Below are 21,975 nucleotides of genomic sequence, written 5' to 3'. Positions count from 1 at the left end.
CATGGTATTTAATACATGTGTGCTGAGTATTAAATAAATCTTAAGTAAAATATTAAATTTCATGAATGAAACTGAACTCTTAAAAAAACAACCTTCAAACTTTTGGAGTATAACTTGCCAATAAATTGTAAAATTTTATAAACATTTAAGAGATTTAGATGAGCAAATATACTACGAGGTTCTAAGGAAATTAGTATTTTCAGTTTTACGGCATGCTTACAATCTTAAGTAAGTGAAAGTGATGACAGGGTTAATTTAGCTTTTAGGTTTTATAAATTAGAATTAGCATTGCTGTTTCATGTAGTGATATGTTTATTAAAATTCATACACTACTCAAATGTGGGGCCCCTATTTCCTTTAAACATGTAATGCAATTACATTTTTTTAAATATTAATTTTGCTTCCTCCTTGGAAGGAAACCTGCTTATCTGTAAATTATATTCAAATCTGATTATCATGTCAATTTGCAGATGGCTTAATAAAGAAAAACAATCACATGCCAAATTTAATCTGACTCTTTGGAGCCTTTTGTAATTTCACTTAAGAAATAACACTTCCAGGGACGCCTGGGTGGCTCAGTTGGTTAAGTGTTTGCCTTTGGCTCAGGTCATGATCCCAGGGTCCTGGGATCAAGTTCCACATCGGGCTCCTTGCTCGGCAGGGAGCCTGCCTCTCCCTCTGCCTGCCGCTCCCCCTGCTTGTGCTCTCTCTCTCTGGCAAATAAATAAAATCTTAAAAAAAAAAGAAAAAAAAGAAAAAAGAAATAACACTTCCATACTTAACAAAACTTGAAAGAAAAAATTATATCGATATTGAAAAATCTATTATTAATAGCTATAATAGCATGAGACTGAAATAAAACAGATGAATGACTGAGTTCCTAGTGGGAAAAGAAAATACAAGATGCACAAATGAAAACAACCCAAGCTTAAAAGCATTCAAAATCAAGAAGGGAGAATCAGATGAAATGCTTATAGAAATTAGGCTTCTGAGTTGCATAAAAACAACTTTATAAAAGATTCAGTGAACACTGGTAGCTCCCCACTTGATCTCACTGCTATTCACCCTCCACCAGAAAGCCATCTCTGAAATTCTTCAGCCAGGTAGGTGACACTTCTGCTAGGCTTCCATAAGAACTATTATCATATTTACAACACTACATTATAATTATGATCATTACTGTTATTGTGAAAGCCTCCTTAATGTTCTCTGCTTCTACCTGTGTCCCATTCTAGCCAAAATGACCTTGTGTCTGATCTTGTGACTACTCTGGTCAAAATCCGCTACTGGTTTCTCATTTTACGTGGAGTAAAAAAGTCACAGTGTGGCCTATAATGCCCTACATGACCTTCATACCACTCATAGATCCTCTTTACCATTAAGTACTTGACTTTATCTACTATTTTTCCCATTGCTCACATAACTCCATATTGGCATCCTTGTTGTTCATTAAATTTAACACTCATGCTCCTACCTCAGGGCCTCTGCACCTACTGCTTCCTCTTCCTGGAACACTGTTCTCCCCATATTCACCTCCTTTGATTCTCTGATTGTTACCTGACTGCCCTGTATGAAATAGCACTAGCTGTCTCTCCTCCCAAGACTGCCTATTCCTTTTACCCAGTTTTATTTATTCTCCACTTATACTTATCACTATCATATGATATACAAATGTATTTGCTTTTAGTGTCTTTTTCTACTGAATATAAGTGCCATAGAGGCAAGAACTTTTTGTTCAGTGTTATATATCCTGAGTGCCTAGCACATAGTTTAATAAATTCTTGTCAAATGAATGAATAATCTGTTAAATATACAGTTCGTACTTAAAAGATTTTAAATCCTGAGATACTGTGTAGTTACTAATCTTTGGAACACGGTAAGTACTAAATAAATGTTTTTGAATTAGGAATATAAAGATAGTCAAATCTTGCATTACAAGTACATAAAAATGAGAAAGATAAAGATAAGTATCCACAGAATTACATCTTTGCACATACCTGTTTAAATTCTGAATCTTTTCCCAACATAACTTGAAGACTGTAAATAACTGGATCACCTTTCATTGGCTGTAAACATTCCCATGTAATTTCACAAATGTGATCATTTATTTTCTCTATTTTGGGGGCTGTAGAGAACAAATACAAATAAAATCTGCTCTACTTGATTTTTAACTTGGCACATCACACAGACACTTGTTTTAATCAAAATCAACAAACCTTTAAAACTCAGTTATATACCTGAATTTTTGAAATTTGGAGAGACATGGTTAATGGTTCACTCTTATTATCTCCAGGCCATATAATCTATAGGTGCTACAATGGCCAGATAGACTAAAAGATCTGTCAAGGTAAGCACTGTTTTCATTGAGTTAAAAAGCCAGAAGAGGGGTTATGTCAGTTCTAAAACAACATTAATGGTGCTTCTAAGAGCATACCTAGAATATGAAAATTTGTAATTTAAGAAATCTCCTAAATTGAAAAATAAGTTGAAAAATACCCCTCGTTGCTTGATATAAAACTGCTTCACTCAATGGTAGGGAACAAAGGGTTAAAATCAGCAATATTCATAAGGCTAAGAAACATTAAACTGGATGACAGAACAGAAAAAGGACTCAGTAAAACTCCATCAACATTATTAGAAAGATATTCAAGAACAGTCCTGCTAACTGTGGATCTGCTTAACAAATGACACATTCTAGTACACGATCCAGGACATTGTACTAGAAGTCTCTGTGATTTGTCCTCAGTGTGAGGAATGTTAGTGATTTTGGCTAAATATACAAAGTGCAATCCTTGCCAGGGTCATTTTAAAATAAGAACCCCTCTAAAATTAATTTTAAAGATATTTGTATATAGAAATGTGTGAATGTGTATACAAATTTGATTAAAAAATTCAAGTTAACTAAGAATGTATTTATGTTTTCCTTAACAGGCAACCTGGCGTTCTCCCTGAAATCCAAATGAATGAAATATTAACAACTCAAAACAATTCAAGTTTGTGATTTTTTTTCTTTAAGTAACAATAGCAGAAACAGCAAATGACCCTATAAGAAAACCAGCATTATCTATTCAATTTAGTACTTTTATGTTAGATTATTAAAAAGGTTAGTGACAAAATCCAGTACTTGTCTGAGTATCAATGTGCTAGATAAAACAGCTTTTATTATTGAGTGAAACTCTCAATAGGTGGGCTTGTCTATATAATTTCTTTTTTATAACTTAAATATTGGACACATACTGGATGATAAATTGTAATAACAGCACATAAAGCTATTTGTGAAGATGCATTTAAAATTTATTATTAAAGAAAATAACTGATAACTTACCTTTCAAGGCAGCTGGGACCGATTTTGGAGTAGTAAAAATATATTCTTGGGAAAGAGGACCTTCCCCTGATTCATTACAAGCTTGAATACAGAATTTATAGGATGTTGACTCATTAAGTCTTTGTACTTTGTATGTATGACATGGACCTCTGTATAAGGATACAAACCTAAAATGGAAATGATCCTTATTAAAAATAAACCTTGACTACTTTATGAAAAATATTTAAAAACTATTAAAAAAGTACAGTTGGGACATTATTTAGAAATATAAGTTACTCTTAGAATTTAATGCCAGGAATGCTTTGTTACTCCAAATAAGTCTTTATTTTTTTCATCAGATGATGAAAATCACAGGATTGGTAAATTTCCTAATTTGACATGGTTTCCTGAAAAATTATTGCTAAATTTTGTGTCCAATCATAGTAACTTTTCAGGCTTCTGGTACAGCTTTGTTTCTGATTGCTATCATTTAATGTCCATACATTTTTTTTTATTAACATATAATGTATTTGTTTCAGGGGTACAGGTCTGTGAGATTCATCAGACTTAAAAAATTCACAGTGCTCACCATAGCACATACCCTGCCCCAATGTCCATCACCCGGCTACCCCATCCCTCCCATCCCCCTCCACTCCATACATTTTTAAAGATACTCAGAATACCGTAATTTTCATCAGCGTCTTAGGCATACAATTTATTATATAAAAAAAAGAGAACCCTCAATTTCCAGGCATAATTTTAGCTGATTTGGTGATGTCTCCTAGAGATTTACACAGCAGTATGAAAGAATGTGTAATTTGCCATAAATTATCCACCTGAACTGTTCGATGAAAGTTTGATATCATATATGTCATCCATAAGTTAGTTCAATGTTCCCCAATACTTTTGATTGGCTATTTTAAATTTTTTGGAAATTGGGGAGTGAATAATGGAATGAATGCTCACATAGTTCTAATAGTCTGAAAACTGTACTAAGGTTAAAAATGAAAAAATAGTTAATGACCTGAAGTAACAGTAGTTCCAAGAAGCAGTAATTAGATAAGCCTTGCCTTTTTAATCTCCCCATTTTTTTTTTTAAAGGATAGGGAACAAAAGAGTTTCAACCACTATTGAAAAAGCTGAACAATGACAAAATCTGCAGTCAGCAAAGACCTGAAATAGCATTCAGACACTATCCCACAGCAAATGAAAACAGTTGTGAAAAATCAAAGGGAAAGAGTATAACTAAAGGTATTATTACACTGATTTATTAAATAGACAGTAAACTTACAATATCATAGAAAGTTTTAATTTCTTTATTTTCCACAGCCAGTACCTTACAATTCTCTAGATGATAGCTAAATATTAATTAAGCTTAATGTTCTAGCCTACTAATATAATCTATATTAAATGGAATCTTTATTCTATTACATTTCAATCAAACATGAATTAGACCCATTTCCAGTAAACCTTCTTGCATTACCCCAAATGTAAATGCTACAAAGGGGGTGAAAATAACTTATAGAATTAATTCACTCAATGATAACATGTATTAAAGATAAATGGCTATACCAAAAACCTGTAGCAAGGCAAAGAACCTCCTTCTAAAGATAAGGCTTTACAAAGTGAACATAAAATTCTGCCAAAAATAAAGCCTAATACTCATAAAGGCACAGATTTCAGAAAATGATCAATATTGTTTGCTCTGCATAATGCTTTTACTGGTGATACAGTATGTTTAATTCCATATGTTATTATAAATGTGTATTTCTGAGAGTACTTATGTACAAGTACCATGAATATTCCATTATTGAATAATTGGCTAAGATGCAAACACAACACAAAAAACAAAGTCGGAAAACCTTAGGAAAAACTGCTACTAGCATTCTGAATCCATGAGATATACAAACTGTTTCTTACAAGCTGAATGAAAGTAGAAAAGTAAAATTCAGATTCTTAAAATATTAGAAGAGTAACACCTGTGGAGGGTATATGGCATTGTTTACATGGGATATAATGTCAATAAACAGCGTCAGATTTGCATTTGAATAATTTATATTACACATATTTTGATTTATAATTAAAAATGATTTAGTGGGATAATATATGGCATGGATGTAATGAAAATGTAAAAGATGGCAGCAAAGACAAGAACCTGAATAGCAAGGGGACTGGCTAATAATCAGAGACTAACCAAGATCTGACAGTGAGGAACTGAACTGTATTTTACTTAGCGCCCAAGCCCTGTGACAGGGGTGCGGAGGAAAGTGAGACATAATCCCTACCCTCAAGGATCTCAGAGGCCTTAAGCCAATTAATCATTTACTGACAAAACTGCCTCTGCTGGAAGTAAGGGTTGAAGAACTTTGTTGTAGCAAAGACTGTTTTTTTACTATAAGCATGAAGAGAGTAAATGGGTTAAGAGAAGAGAGCCAAAGAATAGCCCACTTAATTTTTCTCTTGGCATCCCACTCACAAGTTATAAACAGGAAATCGTCACTATATCTTCTGGTGTTTTGAAAATAGCACATTTAAAATTATTTCTTATCAGAATTCTAACCTTGTTTTTGAAAGCTTATTTACTTCTGTTTATTAAAATTTATATACTTAAGATCTAAGAAACTATATAAAGAAGCAATTAAGAACACCTACCTTCCGTTCTTATCCTCCATCTGAAGGTGGTACTGAATAGAATCTGTTGACAGTGTTTTTGGGGTTCCTTCTCCCCATTTCAGCTTAAGGTTCTGGTGGCTGAAGGCAACACATTCCAGACGAGGTGGATCAGGAGGGAGGGGCTTAGTTTTTAATTTTATCATGTGGCTGAAAGGACCAGCTCCAAGGCTATTCAAGGCTTGAATTCGTATTCTAAGTGCCACATTAAGAAAAAAAAAAATCCAGTTATGATTATTCTACTTAAAGTTTCTCTCTGGTTTAGGCAAAAATTAACATAGTTTATAGAGTGTACCTGTATGTTGTATCTGGTTGCAAATTGTCTATAATATAGCTTGTAACCTTTCCCACTGCCAAGGGCTGTTTATCTCCCAAGTCTATGCTGTAGGCAAGGATTTCCGAACCATGGTCACAAGGCTTTTCCCAGGTTATTGCAAGGCATGTAGAAGGTGAATAAAGGGGATTTTCTATCTCATCATCATTTAGTTCTTGAAGACAAGTCACAATAGCAGGAACTGATGGTGGAGTCACACAGGCTACTACTTCACTGAAAGGACCTGCGCCCACAATACTCAGAGCCTACAATTAACAGAGCCCATAAGTTAACAAAAACATGACCAACAAAATGCTCATAGAACACAAAACTCTGGCTAGAGTAGCAAGGCCCTGACCACCTTTACCTGGACTCTGCAATAATAGGTAGTTGCTGGTGAAAGTCCTTTTAATTCATAACTGAGACCAGGCCCACAGTAACACATCTGCATACTTCCTTCCACGCCTCCCCACTCCAATCGATATTCAGTGACATCAGTTCCATTACTCAATGGGACCTTTAAATTAAGAAAGGGAAAAGGTCTTCAGTCTTGACACTGATAAATGGTTTTTGGGCAAAATCTTTCTTTACCTGAGCATATCAAAAACTGAACTGCTTTTGAATTTCTTTAAAATGTTTAAGTAGAATTAAAACTGTTCAATATTATATTTTTATTCATTAAGGTCACCTGAATGTAAGATTGGTCAAAAAATACTTTGTTTTCAATAAAAATATGACTGAATCACTTCAGAAAGAGAATTTTGAGGTAAATATACTTCAAAATAATTCTATTAAGTAATATAAATGTTAAATCATGTAAGGACATTTTCTTTGTTAAATTTCAAAGGAAATTGAAAATGTAATTATCATTACTGATCATTACTAGACACAATAAACACAGAGGAGATAATAAATAGAAATAGTATTATACTGATTTCTACGAATGTTTATTCTGAACATTAAACTCACCAGGGGCTAAATATCTCAGTAATGAGACAAAGCCTTTGAAAAAAATACAAAGCACATCATGAACAAGAAACTATACACTTGTGATGCAAATATGCCTTACTTAAATGCTTTGAAGAGAAAAAAATTCACTTTTTACCACATGAATTTCACTAGGACTTACTGTTTGCATAATTTAGGAAGTGAAATGAAGAGTATCTCTATTATTTTATATGAACTATTCTAATCATTTAAAGTAAGTCAATGGGAATTACAATACCTCCCAATTTACTTGTGCACAAGTTGCAGATCTGCATGTAACTTGAGGAGGCTTGCACTGATCTGGTGGTCCAGGGGCTGTAGTAATATCACATTTTTCTGAAAATGGTCCAAACTAGAAAAACAAATATAGCCAGTATTTTCATTTTTCACCCACTGATTGCACAGCTCTCCATAAATATTCATAAATTCACATAATAAATAAATGTATTATCACTCTCCTTCAAGACTAACTGGTCATAATATAATTCTAAAATCATTCACAGAAAGTAAAAAGATTTAATGGTCATGGAAGTCACTGTGGGTTATTTTTAAGTTTTAATTATTTACTGTGTTTTCTTCTCCTGCACCTTTTTCCTTCATGAACTGTTCCTGTAAGAAGGGCAGGGTATTAGGGAATTAGGTATGTGGAGTAAGTCAGAAGAAATTATATAAGGAGTGAAGACAAGGATGCCAACTAAAGGTATGGGAGATGGTAGCATAAATTATATCTTAAAATTTAGAGTAACTTTTTTTTTTTAAGATTTTATTTATTTATTTGAGAGAGAGCGTGCGCGTGTGCATGACTGAGCACAGGAGGGGGAACAGCAGAGGGAGAGGAGGAAGCAGGCTCTCTGCTGGGCAGGGAGCCTGATGCGGGACTCAATCCCAGGATCATGACCTGAGCTGAAGGCAGATGGTTAACCAACTGAACTACCCAGGTGCCCCAAAATTTAGAATGGTTTTAAAAAGAGTCTAAAATGTATATTCTCTGGAAATGCAGAAACCAAATATTTACTTAAGATGATTTTGACAAACTATCAGAATCCTGAAAATACAAATTAAGAACACTAGCATTAAAGATGCTATCCCAGGGTGCCTGGGTGGCTGAGTTGGTTGGGAAACTGCCTTTGGCTCAGGTCATGATCCTGTCATCCCGGGATCGAGTCCCCCATCGGGCTCCCTGCTCGGTGGGGAGTGTGCTTCTCCCTCTGACCCTATCCGCTCTTGTGCTCTCTCTCTCAAATAAATAAATAAAATAAAAAATCTTAAAAAAAAAAAAATAAAGATGCTATCCCAGTGTACTGAAGCCTTGTGAGGCTGACAAGATAATGACTTCAGACAGGAAACAATGACTTATGTTAGAAATGCCAACAAAGTATTGACATAAGAAATTTTAAAATAAGTTTACAGATACAGATACTGAACTCAGTTGGAGAATGGGACTAAAATATAGTACAGTTCACTAAAATATGAAATAATGGGAGAGGAGAGACTTGTCAGTTTAATTTTGTGAAACTGTAATTATAGAATAAGGAAACAGAATGTTACTCAATTGAGGCAAGAAACTACTGCTTTGTCCTTAGAGAACCTGCTTTAATGCAGAGATGAGATATGTCCTGGTTGAGTGGAAAGGGCTTTGGCTCTGGAGTCTGACAGCCCTGAGTCTGTAGCTTATCTCTGTCACTTCTTACTTGTGTGACTGTGGGCAAGATATTTAGCTTTTCTGAGCCCTAGCCTCCTCAGCTGTAAAATGGAGATATCACCTATTTTGTCTATTTTATGGACTTGTACAGATACATAGATAATACTTTTTAGTTTTTTTTGTTTATTTTTTGTTTTTTTTAAAAGATTTTATCTATTTATTTGACAAAGAGAGACACAGTGAGAGAGGGAACACAAGCAGAGGGAGTGGGAAAGGGAGAAGCAGGCTTCCCGCCGAGCAGGGAGCCCGATGTGGGACCCAATCCCAGGACCCTGAGATCATGACCTGAGCCAAAGGCAGATGCTTAACGACTGAGCCACCCAGGCACCCCCACAGATGATACTTTTTAAAAAGTCTCATAAAGCCAGAAATGCTTAAAATAATAAGTTTTTTTCCTTAGGAAGTAACGAATTACAATTAGTAGCCAACTGAAAGTAAATGCTGCATATAACCAGTCTTAAAAAAACTTGATTAGTCTAAGTATTTCATCTTATAGTCTTATTTCTACTCTTAAACTTACTAAGTATAACCTACTAGCACCACCTGAAAGGCAAACTTCAGCCCAGCTGAAGTCCAGAGTGTCACAAATTATAAGTGGCGCTTGAAAATATTGAGATTCTAGAACAATTAAGTTATCGTATACACTGACCTCTCTCTTACTGATACAGGCTTCCTGAAAACTGTAAAATTTGGGGGCACCTGGGTGGCTCAGTTGATTTCAGCTCAGGTCATGATCTCAGTGTCCTGGGATTGAGCTCCGTGCTCAGCATGCTCTGCTTGTCCTTCTCCCTCTGCCCTCCCCTGCTCTCTCTCTCTCTCTCCCTCTGCCCCTTCCCCCACGCACGCTCTCTCTCTCTCTAAAATAAATAAATCTTAACACACTCAAAAAAACCAAAACAAAAAACAACTGTAAACTTTGGAATCACATGTTGAAAGTAAAATGGCTAACTTATGAAATACCACTGTGATTATAACTCAGTCAGCAGAGTCTTCCTACCCCCATTTTGTTAGCTGCGTGCAGTCTGAAGCTGTAAGTCTTTCCAGGAAGAAGGCTGCTCACTGTACATTCTACTTCAGAACCTTGGTAAACTTCTCTCGGTTCATCTTTTTCTACAGGAGACATTTCCACACCATAACAGAAAATGGGTGATCCACCATCGACCAGAGGGGGTCCTAAAGGTGGAAAGATTTATGTAGTTTAACAAAAGGAATATATTTAGTACTAACTTAATTAAAATTTATTACCAAAATGGAAATTACCCCATCGTAACTGTATTTCTTTTGCTTTGGGTCTACCCTGTAATCTGGGAGGGAGGCATGGGCCAGGAGGCACAGCTGGAGTCTGCACAAGTAAAGATTCAGATACCTGCCAAAACAAAAGCAGTAACAAAACAAAAATGCCCCAACCAAATAATCAGACTGTTTTTGTTAAAGGAAAATAAAATGAACACAAAGACTGCACCAATAATTTGAAATTCTACTTGACTTTCAACTGAAAAGAAATAAAGTTCTAAATAAAATAAAAAGCCCAATTAAATTAAAACTCTAATTTTATAGAAACAAAGACACATACTATGTGACTATTATACACGAAGAAAGTTACCAGGAAAAAAACCCCCAAAACTCTTCCTTTTTTCTTTCTATAGTTAACAACAACAACAAAACAAACTTCAAGACAACCTAATGGACATTATTTTTGATCCTTTCCAAATGGGTCCACAAATCTCTTCTAAGGAAGGATGTTTTAACATTCTGTAAACACTGTTTGCCATGTTTTCAGGAGGTTTAGATTATTTTAGTTACTTTACTGTATACTGTATTTTTAACCTAAATACTAGTATGTATATATAATCTTTCCTTTCCTCCTAAAAATAATTCAAAAATCAGGTAAGCTTTTCCAAGTATTTGGTATTATTTTAGTTTCTATGCTGTTTAAAAAATATATATTAAGTTTTATTTTAAAAGACTTCTCTTAAAAATACTGACACACAGTGCCATATTCCTTATCTGCACTGTATTAATTTTCTTTCCAAGCATAAATAAAATATTTGATCACCTTATTCAGAAAGGTATCCTATACAGAATGCTGTAATGCTGAATTAGAAAATTAGAGGCTTTTCTGGGGGCAGTGGATGCTTTTTTTTTAATTATGTTATGTTAATCACCATACGTTATATCATTAGTTTTTGATATAGTGTTCCATGATTCATTGTTTGCATATAACACCCAGTACTCCATTCAGTACATGCCCTCTTTAATACCCATCACCAGGCTAACCCATCCCCCCACACCCCTCCCCTCTAGAACCCTCAGTTTGTTTCTCAAGAGTCTGTAGTCTCTCATGGTTCATCTCCCACTCTGATTGCCCCCCCTTCATTTTTCAGTGGATGCTTTTTTTAATCCGGGAAGATTTTATTAAATAAAATGAAGCAATTGGATCCCAAGCCTGAGGGCAGGACATGCACTCAGTTTCATAATATTCAAATTTTCAACACAATACTTATAAATTCATTTTTAAAAAGGTACCTTCAAAAAAATGAAGGTACCTCTATTGCATTAAATTCCATTTGAAAAATAGTAACAGTTCTTAATGCTCCATGAACCCATTCTTGGTTAAATTCATTAAAAAAAAAAATCACTCCTATTAAAAAATATACCTCTCCAGAACATTACATATATATCATATATAATCAATGGCACACTAAGTCCATTTTGGTTAGTGGATATCTAATAGTAACTACCAACTTTTCTGCAATAAGTAAATATTAGAATCTGTGTTTAACAGTAAATGATATTTTATGGATTGTCCTGATACACATAATTTATGAAGCAATCAATCAGTCTACAATTATTTCTATTTCTGTTAGGTATGGTTATTGAACATCATCGTAAAATTTATCTTTATAAATTTTCCCACAACATTTTTGTGTATTTGTTTTTCCAAAGCTAAACACCAACCAGACGATACATATTCTCTGAATACGGACTTTCAGCCAAGTACTATTTTAAAAATTCTGGTCACTATAAAATTAATCACCTGGGTTACAGAAATTACTTTGGATACATTTCAAATTTTGAGGTGGCATCTGGTGATCCCATCTTAATAGACCCAAACTTGAAAAAAAAAAATCTACATGTAAGTATTACCGCACTCTGTCCTCCATCACTGATGCAGTAAACTCGTAAACGGTAGAAACAACCTGGATTCAGTCGATCACAAAGATGTTCTCTAGCAGCTCCACTGTATATCATATCCCATTTGTTTCCTGTTAAGGTGAAGAATTATGTTCATGTTCAATCAGTTACAAGGTAATGTTTAACGTTCTGGTATCACGGACACGGCAGGTATCCTAGCTTCACTAAGTGGTTATGTAATTTGTCAGAAACAATTTAAGCTTGCTTCGAGTTTCCTGGAGATGATCTAATTTTCTTTATGTTACAGCTTCCTAGACAAATCTGCATGGTTTTGTTGAAATGAAATATCTCTGTAACTCTGTACAAACTTTGGCTTACGTTCATAATTTGCTTTTAATTAAGCATTTTAAATGTGTTTACTGGTCCAGTAATAACATTATAACACACAAAGAGTAGAAAGAACCAATACCATAGGAAGTTTAGCCTTAATTAGAAGACATTCTTATTATTTTGCAGGAAACAGGTCATTGCATAGAAATAAAGACTGTTAAATGTGTGATTCAAAAATAAAGTTCACGAGGCACAGAGGATATTAATAAAACTAGTACAATGTAAGTTAAATTTTACAAGATATTTTTTCTCTGATACATCTGGTTATAAATCTAACTGAATAAACCTTCAGAAGACTTTAGATATACTGGAACTGAGCAATGCAAACAAATGAGAAAGGAAATAAAATGTAAATGTAAATTTAACAATATAGGTGTACAGCAGTCTTACATTTGATTCACTATATTTCTAGAGATTATAACTTAAAGTGGATCGTAACAGGCAAAATACTAACTGCTATAAACAAAGGAAAAAATGAAAAGTGAAAGAAAAGAGATCATATAAAATGTAAAGTCATGAAGAAGAGAGGCAGACTGGTATAAATCTATTAATTTCTTTCTTTTTTTAAAGATTTTATTTATTTGTCAGAGAGAGAGAGAGAGAGAGCACAAGCAGGGGGAGCAGCAGGCAGAGGGAGAGGGAGAAGCAGGTTCCCTGCTGAGCAAGGAGCCTGATGTGGGGCTTGATCCCAGGACCCTGGGATCATGACCTGAGCTGAAGGCAGACGCTTAACCGACTGAGCCACCCAGGCATCCCTAAATCTATTAATTTTTAATAGTTATTCTTACCATTAGAACCTTCTGCCATCTCCACTACATACTTATTGATGGCTGCACCTCCACTGTCTTTTGGTGGGTCTATCCAAAGAAGTAAAAGTTGGTATTAGGCAACATACATACAATTAAACAGTGACAGAAATCCTAATAAACAGATTACCAAACCTAAGATTGTTTAAAAAATAAAAAGAATCACCTGCAATGCTTTTTTAATTAATACTAGCATTTCAAGTGGTGTATAAACAGGTGTTCAATAAGTGTGTTTTATTTTTTTCAAGTTTTATTTATTTAAGCAATCTCCACACTCAATTGTGGGGCTCAAATTCACGACCCGAGAGATCAAGAGTTGCATGCTCTTCTGACTAAGCTGGCCAGGCACCTCAACAAATGTTTGTTTTAAGTGAATAAGTGATTTTCATTTCTCATGAGAGCTAGGATAACCCAGGTGACTTTAGCTATAATTTCAGTAATCATTCATTTCACACAGTGCTACCTCTGCTCATAGTCTTACTGCAGATCCCAAGTTCTTCCTGTATCAAATTATGAACTCTGTATTTGTGTGAGTGCAGTTTTCCACAAAAAAGATCCTCAAACAATGAATGATTCTCACATTTCCTATTGAACTTGCTTGAGCTAACAAATGTACCCAACTATCCTAAGAATTATCTTAATATTCAAATCATTTTAATCAAATACAAAAGTAATGATGTACAAATATGCATATCTTACCCCAAGTTATTTTAAAACTGTGTGAATGTATCTTTCCTTTAACTGAAGGCTTCACAGGTACTCCTGGTTTATCAGGGCATGTAGTAAATTCTACTACTTCACTTGGATTACTTTTACCTTCTGAGTTGTAAGCAATAACCTGTGGCATAAAATAACCAAAGACATAAAACAATTAATATTTGATACCTAATGATAATGGCTTAATGAACAAAGTGATGAGAGATAAATAAGCTCAATCAAATGATAAAGTAAGTTTTCAGATTGTGATGGCTTGTTTATGTGAGAATTGCTTGTCTTCAACAAGGACTGTGCATATATGAAGAATATTTAGGTATAATCCCGTTAGAGTCAGTTCTGGGAATACAAGTTTAAGTCTAACATTTTGATACTAACCAAGAGTCATCACAGGAGTAAGCTATAACCTGATGATACTTGATAGGCTTTGGGCTTGATTTATTTATTCTTTTACCATTCTTTGGGTTTTAAAAAGACGTCTACAAATTCTTTGAACTTCCTTTATTCAGATAAAGGCAAATTCCTCTTCCCTTTGAATTGTTCTTAATAACTTGCTTCCAATACAATGTAACAGAAATGAGAGTGTGTAGCTTCCCTCCAGAGAAACTCATTTGGTGAGGAACTGAAGCTTCTGACCAAGAGAGAGAACTGAGGGCTGACAACCACTTGAGTGAATCTGGAAGCAAATCCTCCAGCCCCAGTCAAGCCTTCAGATGACTATAGCCCTAGCTGGCATCTTGACTGCAACCTCACATAAACCCTGCATGAGAATCACCCAGCTAAGCCAGTCCTAAATTCCTGACCCACAGACCCTGTGAGAAACTTAATGCTTGTTTTTTCAAACTATTAAGTTGCACAGCAATAAACATAATTCATATCTAAGTATTTTTATATTTGACTTTAGAAATTCAATATATATATTTTACCTTATGTCTTCTACTGAACTTAAAGCTCCTAAAGTCAAATATCCAACTTGATATGATTTTCTCTTTTCTAAACCTGCTCCACCTTTGCTCTTCCTCATCAGCAAAAAGTACCATCATCTACCTAGTTGCTCAAGTCAAAAATCTAAGAAACATCCTTAATTCTTCCTTCTCTAAACCTACAACTTAAATCTATTAGCAAATCCTGTCAACTCTACCTCCACTTTTCTGTTTTCTGCTACTACTACCACGTTAGTCAAGGCTTCTTTTATTCTATCTTTTCTGAATGACTACAATATACTACTAACTAGTTTCCTAAGCTTCCACTCCTTCTCTCAACCCTATCCATTTTCTACACAACTGCCAAAGGGACTTTATTACTTCTTATCTTAGAATCTTCCAACAGCTTCTTATTTTACTCAAAATAACATCTAAATTATGGCCTATAATACCCTATGTGATTTCACCCCTGACTACCTCCACTTTACGGTCTTTTGCATTAGCAGTTATTTCCCCTGCCTAAAATGTTCTTTCTGCTCTTGACATGCTAACTCCTTCTTGTTATTCAGATATAAGTGTCATTTCCAAAAATACTTCTTGACTACCCAGACATTCTGTCACCTCACCCTAATTTGATTAATCCACATAGCACTTATCACCATCTGCTATTTGCTTGTTTACTATCTATTCCCCCAACTAGAATATTAGTTATTTTGATTACTGTTGTATTCTTAGTGTTTAGAACCGTGCTTTATTATAGAATAGATGCTCAATAATTATAGGATGAATGGATGATTCATAGACAAGGCCCATTATGATATGACATGATAATATACACAAGGATCTAAGTAAATCTACCCCCAAATAACTCATGCAGCCCATGAGAAACTCAGTAAAATTCGGTTCAATTGTTCAGTTTTGCTCAGGCTTCCTCAGTCCTCCCATGCACTAAAATGGATTTTATTTGCTGCTTTACAAATTGACTACAAAGAGGGTCAAAACACTTCTCAATGTGGTACACAGTGTTTACTTAAACCTAAAACTAGAAGAAACTATTAAAGTAAGAACAGACTCCCTAAAAGCCAGAAAGATCCACTAACTATATTTTTAAGACTATATATTTTGGCACTGCCTCCTTTTACTTCAGTTAGCCATAAAGGTTATAAAGCCATATGGTTATCTCCCCACCCCCACAATTTTATAAATAATAAAAAACATTCATTCAGTTCCCCACCACAGAGGGAGCACTGTGCTAGGAACTCCAGATGTGGTGCACTCTTTATCTTCAACAAGTTTAGAATCTTTATGCAGAAAACAGGCAAGATACTAATCAAAAGATTTAGGCAATAGAAGAAAGATTACTAAGGCATAAAATGGTCCTTTTTTGAAAAGGCGATTGGAAGTGTTACGGGGTCTTCATGGGCAAGAGCAGTAAAAGGGCAAGCTTGGGTAAGAGAGAGAACAGAAAGCCCTGGGTATAGAGCAGAAACGAATAGTAAATAGTGAGCTCTGCTCAGGGAAAAATAATCAACCTGGTGAGATAGCCAATTCAAGTAAGGTTTAAGTTTAAAAGTTTTAAAACTAAATGCGTCAGAATATAAAAAATCTTATGTGAAACTAAGGAAATTTTTTAGAGGGAAAGCTGTATTTCAGAAAGATTAATCTAGGTATAAAATAGAACTTAGAAGCTAATTAAAAGGTAAGAGAACAGACTGATAACAGCACAGAACAGATTTGGACATTTAGTATTCTTCAAAACAAAAATGATACCTGATAGAAGGCAAAGAGATGATGTATCCAAAGGAGAAAGGGACATAATAAGAACTTAGGACTAACTTGGGCACACTTAGATTAGGGCAAAGGAAAAAGGAAGACATCATAAAATGACACTGGACAAGATGAGGAGGAGGAAGGGAACATGTTTATGTACTTTTTCATTGATCCTGACATATAAGTGTATAAGTGAATTTCAAAGATGGAAGATAAGAGAAGTTGATGGATCCAGATACTAACTGATTCTCTCCACCTGTAAAAAGACCTCAAAAATAAGTAACAAGCCGCAGTGAAAGTATTTAAGGGTTCTCAGCTCAAGGTACTCAGAACTTGATCTTTAGAAGCCTTGCTGCTTGAAAAAACACTTTTTAGGAACTTTAGGAAATAAGACATCAACCTCCTAGTGGCCCAGAGTCATAGGGACTGGCCACTAGCCTCTGAAGCCTTTAATAATAAGAAATATTATAATTAATAATAATTATAATTTTAAATTTGGACAACAGGTCTTAGCCCAGCTTCCAATGAACCATTTGATGGAATCAGCATTGTATGCTTGTTAACACCACTCTGAATTTTAAACGATTTTAAGAATTTTGGCTGCTTTCTTATGCTTTTCTTTTTCTTTTATCCTTTAAATTTTTTCATTGTTCCAACTTTTTAGTATTTTGAGTGTCCTAGGATTGTCTGTAGTGTAGAAACTAGAACTTCGGCATTTGGTAAACTTGGTCATATTAGAATTTTATGTTAATCATATCCTTATTGTTTCTTTACAAACAGTAATACACTATCTAGTCACTGCTTTCTGGGTTATAATATTTTGCTGCTTTTTCTTAGTATTCTAAGATTTCTTTAGTGTTAAGACTTTATTTTGATATGGTTTGCTTGAAAGAGGAGTCTGCAATGTCAAACTAGAAAAGAAAGACTGAGACAGCAATAGGATTTAATTCAAAAGCCTCTCACCTGGCACCCCGCATAAGTCAGATTCAAAATGTCTGAGCCTCTAGAAGACTTCACACACTCATCATTTTCTATTTCCTAATATTTTTTTCCTCCTCTAGATCAGTGGTTCTCAAATTTCAGCAAGGCTCAGACTCACTTGGAGAGTCTGCTGAAACACAGATTGCTAGGTCTTATCCCGGAATTTTTGATTCAGTAGAACTGAGGGGCCCAGAAAATTTACATTTCTTTTTTTTTTTTTTTAAAGATTTTATTTACGTATTTGACAGAAAGAGACACAGCGAGAGAGGGAATACAAGCAGGGGGAATGCAAGAGGGAGAAGCAGGCCCCCCGCGGAGCAGGGAGCTCGATGTGGGGCTCGATTCCAGGACCCCGGGATCATGACCTGAGCCGAAGGCAGATGCTCAACAAGATGCGGGGCTCCATCCCAGGACCCTGGAATCATGATCTGAGCCGAAGGCAGAAGCTCAACGACTGAGCCACCCAGGCGCCCCGCGAAAATTTACATTTCTAACAAGTTCCCAGGTAATGCTGATAGAATGGTCTGGTGATCACACTTGGGGAACTACTGGTGATAAGAACTTGGGGGTTCTTATGACTATTTAAATTTATTATTTAGGGGCACCTGGGTGGCTCAGTCGTTAAGCATCTGCCTTCGGCTCAGGTCATGATCTCAGGGTCTTGGAATCGAGTCCCGCATCGGGCTCCCTGCTCAGCAGGAAGCCTGCTTCTCCCTCTCCCATTCCCCCTGCTTGTGTTCCCTCTTTTGCTGTGTCTCTGTCAAATAAATAAATAAAATCTTTAAAAAAAATTATTATTTAATAAGCCTTTATATAATCCCTTCTTATAAGCCAGTGATTTGTTACAAGGTTGTTTAGAGACACTATTTTCCTATCCCCTCTCTAGTTACTTGGGGGTACTTTTTGTAAAAACCTATTGTCTCCTTGGAGATTCTGATTATATACCCTGCAATTTGAATGTGACTGCCACAGTGAAACAATGTTAAATAAAAATTTGTAATTTTTTAAAATAGTGGATCATGAGAAATTTAACTCCCATATGTGTAAACAAGATTTTTGTCTCTATGTGGCAATAACACCATGGTGTTACATGATAGAAGAATTCTAAGAATTTTAATAAACTTACCAAATTATAAAGATCTTAACATTTTCCCCTTAGAAAATGTTAATCATTTTCTAATCATTACTGAATAATCATAACAATAATCATTACTGAAGCAAAATATAATCCAACATCATCATAAGAGGAAAACCGAATGAATGTACTTACTCTTAGGTATTTTATAAATCTTGTAAATATGAAAACTCTATTTGGAAATTAAAATCACTCAGTGTTATCGTGAGTTTTAAAAATGAAGCTAATATATAAGACAAAGCATAATAAATATAATTATTATGCTCTCCATAATCAAATTTCTCATTATTAAAAATTTTCTAAGGTTCTCAAGGAATAAAATTTATCTTTGCTTTTTAATAGTGAAAACAATTTACAGTGGCTTCTATCATTTATTTGAAATGATTTGATTAAACAAACACTAACAGGAAAATTCAAATGTTGAATTTATCAACTAATAAGCATTTTGTTGTATTTTTAGAAAAACTTCTGCACAAAAATGTAGGCTGGCTTATATTAACTGGTATATTAACTAATTCAAACCCTGTCTCCAAGAACTAGCAATGTATATCCCTGATCAAGTCAGAGTTAAAATACTCTGAGAATGGAGGCTATACTATGAAAGATACAGAATTTCAGGAATCTTCATAGTAGATGAATTTTCAAAGCTTGCTACTTACTGCTTCAAGTGAGCAAGAATGATATGTATAGTCTCCATGCCTCAAGCAAGCAATAAATGACATGTAGAGTCTCTCTGCTTTACACCTGAAATAATTCAGTGTAAAGGCCAAGAGGTGGGTAAAACAAGGCAAGTATCTGTGCTAGGGGATAGGTGGGTTGGCTGGAGGCAGGCAGCATTTGCCTAGTAGGAACTCAAACACCCTGAATAGAACTTTATGGGAGGGGAGGAATTTGTTCCACAAACTAAATATAATGAACATAACTGGGGCAAAGTTTCTTGCTGATGACGAAGGGAGCTAGAAATGAGAAAAAGGAGAAAACTAGAATTAACCTGTGGTATTGGATTAAAATTGGAGGTACGTGGTGTAAACTCATGGTTTAAAAAAATATATACATAGAAATACAGATGTAAATGTATTTGTGCATATAAATTTTGTGTGTGTGTATGCACACATAAATAACATACATACATACATATAGTTCATAGCTCTGTCCACTGAGAGGGTGTCCAGGAGTAGCAAAACTGTTACAGCAATTAAAGTATACTTAATTCCCAGATTTTGGCTTCTAAATACCATTGTCCACTAAAAGGACCCAAGTGCTTTGAGAAATAAACCAATCCCAAGGCTGAAGAAGGGAAAGTACACGATGAGACTGGAATATCATGTGCCAGAAAGGAAAGGCTCAAAGAATGATGGGGGAGCACATTTCAAAAGGATCTGAAAGCCAGCCTGAAGGGGCTCCTAAATCTGAAACAATCTGAGTCTCACAACTGATAATCATAGTAACAAAAATAACCCACTCAGTAAATAGGAATCCATGAGTTCATACTAACATAAATGAGAAAAGAAAGCTTTTCTTTATAGTATAATGCCAACTAATAAATGTAGAAGGAATGATAATATTAAAAAAATCACCACTTGGCAACTTTAATCAATAATAATTGACTCAGGCAAGAATTATCAACGGGTGTTAAAACTAACAGGTGAAAGTTTGACAAAAACCAAGATGTTTACATAGTATTTACAAAATACTTATTACAAAGGGAAAAAGAAAACCTTACAGTGAAGAAACATGGTAGAAATAATCTCATCAAGTGACTACCAGTAATGAGACAAACTGAAATTGTGCACCATTTGATATAATGTACTTAGAAAATAAAAGCATTACTTTTTCAGATATCGCGGACGAAAAAGCATATTCTGAATGTGTTTAACAACATCCACATTTTAGAAGATGTTTGTTCACATTATACAAATAAAAGTCCCATAAAACATTAAAATTGATTTGAATTTAAATATATATACAGTTTGACAATGTTACATAGTAAGAAAGTAAAGCAGTAATCCTCACTGAAAGGCCAAAACTATTTTAATTTAATTTTTAAAATTTTTATGTATTTTTGAGAGCGAGCGAGAGAGTGAGCAACTGACCATGAGTGGAGAGAGGCAGAGGGAGAGAGAGAATCCTAAGCAGGCTCCACACCCAGTGCGAGGAGCGTGATGCAGGGCTCAGTCTCACAATCCTGTTATCATAACCTGAGCCGAAATCAAGATTTGGATGCCCAACTGACTGAGCCACCCAGGCGCCCCAAGGCCAAAACTATTTTAGATTTAAAACCAAGGAGTAAGGTTTGTACTTAGCTTTAAAACAACTGGAACAACAACAAGAACAACATATAAATCTTTTAAGGGCTTTCAAAGCTTACCTTAAATTTATACTTTGTACTACGTCTGAGATTCTTTACTGTGTAAGCAAGGTCTTCTCCATCATATTTAGGCTTAAAACCGTATCCCTGGAAAGGGAAAATAAGCCTTTCTTAGATGTCTAACAGCAGAAATATGGGGAATAACAAACATGTAAAAAGACCCAGGTCTTTTTCATCTTCTACTGTGTACAAGGTGATTAATGCTCCGTTAAGTGTAATCCTCACCTTGATACTTCTATCTTGAATGGACAGATCCAGAAATGCTAATGAATGTTTGTAGGGGGATGGAGAACTCATCCTCCATAAATACAGTAACGAAGAGAAGATATTTGTGTTGACGGTAAAGTCAGTCAATGGTAACTTCACCATCAGTAAGCATATCTCTAACAGAATTTCCTAGACAGATGTTGCAAGAGCTAAACAGAACTATAACCATTTAACATATTTAACTTGCCCTGTGCTTAAGTAAATAAATAAATGGTTGGCTGTGCTGGCAGGTAGGCATGCCACTTAGATATTGGATTGCTATTTATAGCTCCAGGGACAATGCCTCACTACTTTACCAATTTTTTTTTAAAAGTTGATATATAATTCACATACTGTAAAATTCCCATTTTAAAGTATGAAATTCAGTCATTTATAGTGTATTCACAAGGTTGTGCAACCATCATTGAATTCCTAATTCGACAATGAAGCCTGTACTTTATTTTTTGGTTAGCAGTCACTTCCCCTCTTTTCTCATCCACTAATATACTTTCTGTCTCTATGGATTTGCCT

The 21,975-nt window shown here is 34.9% G+C and overlaps 1 protein-coding gene across 4 annotated transcripts in view; it reads right to left on the bottom strand.

Annotated features, from left to right (window-relative positions):
* The window catches only part of FNDC3A (fibronectin type III domain containing 3A), a 156,813-nt gene that overhangs the window by 7,687 nt on the left and 127,151 nt on the right, over positions 1–21,975 (bottom strand). For all 4 annotated transcript variants that reach the window (XM_078070384.1, XM_078070386.1, XM_078070385.1 and 1 more), the window contains 12 exons: positions 21,199–21,285; positions 14,007–14,145; positions 13,290–13,358; positions 12,124–12,242; positions 10,237–10,342; positions 9,974–10,149; positions 7,513–7,626; positions 6,655–6,804; positions 6,270–6,553; positions 5,957–6,169; positions 3,326–3,492; positions 1,998–2,125 (listed from right to left, as the gene is read on the bottom strand). In XM_078070384.1, the coding sequence (XP_077926510.1) occupies positions 1,998–2,125; positions 3,326–3,492; positions 5,957–6,169; positions 6,270–6,553; positions 6,655–6,804; positions 7,513–7,626; positions 9,974–10,149; positions 10,237–10,342; positions 12,124–12,242; positions 13,290–13,358; positions 14,007–14,145; positions 21,199–21,285 (1,752 nt within the window). The remainder of the gene's footprint in view (positions 1–1,997; positions 2,126–3,325; positions 3,493–5,956; positions 6,170–6,269; positions 6,554–6,654; positions 6,805–7,512; positions 7,627–9,973; positions 10,150–10,236; positions 10,343–12,123; positions 12,243–13,289; positions 13,359–14,006; positions 14,146–21,198; positions 21,286–21,975) is intronic.

This window comes from Halichoerus grypus, chromosome 4, assembly GCF_964656455.1.
Source record: "Halichoerus grypus chromosome 4, mHalGry1.hap1.1, whole genome shotgun sequence".
Taxonomy (NCBI): Eukaryota; Metazoa; Chordata; class Mammalia; order Carnivora; family Phocidae; genus Halichoerus; species Halichoerus grypus.
The sequence above is the reverse complement of the archived record's forward strand: the minus strand, read 5'-3'. Positions and strand labels throughout refer to the sequence as shown.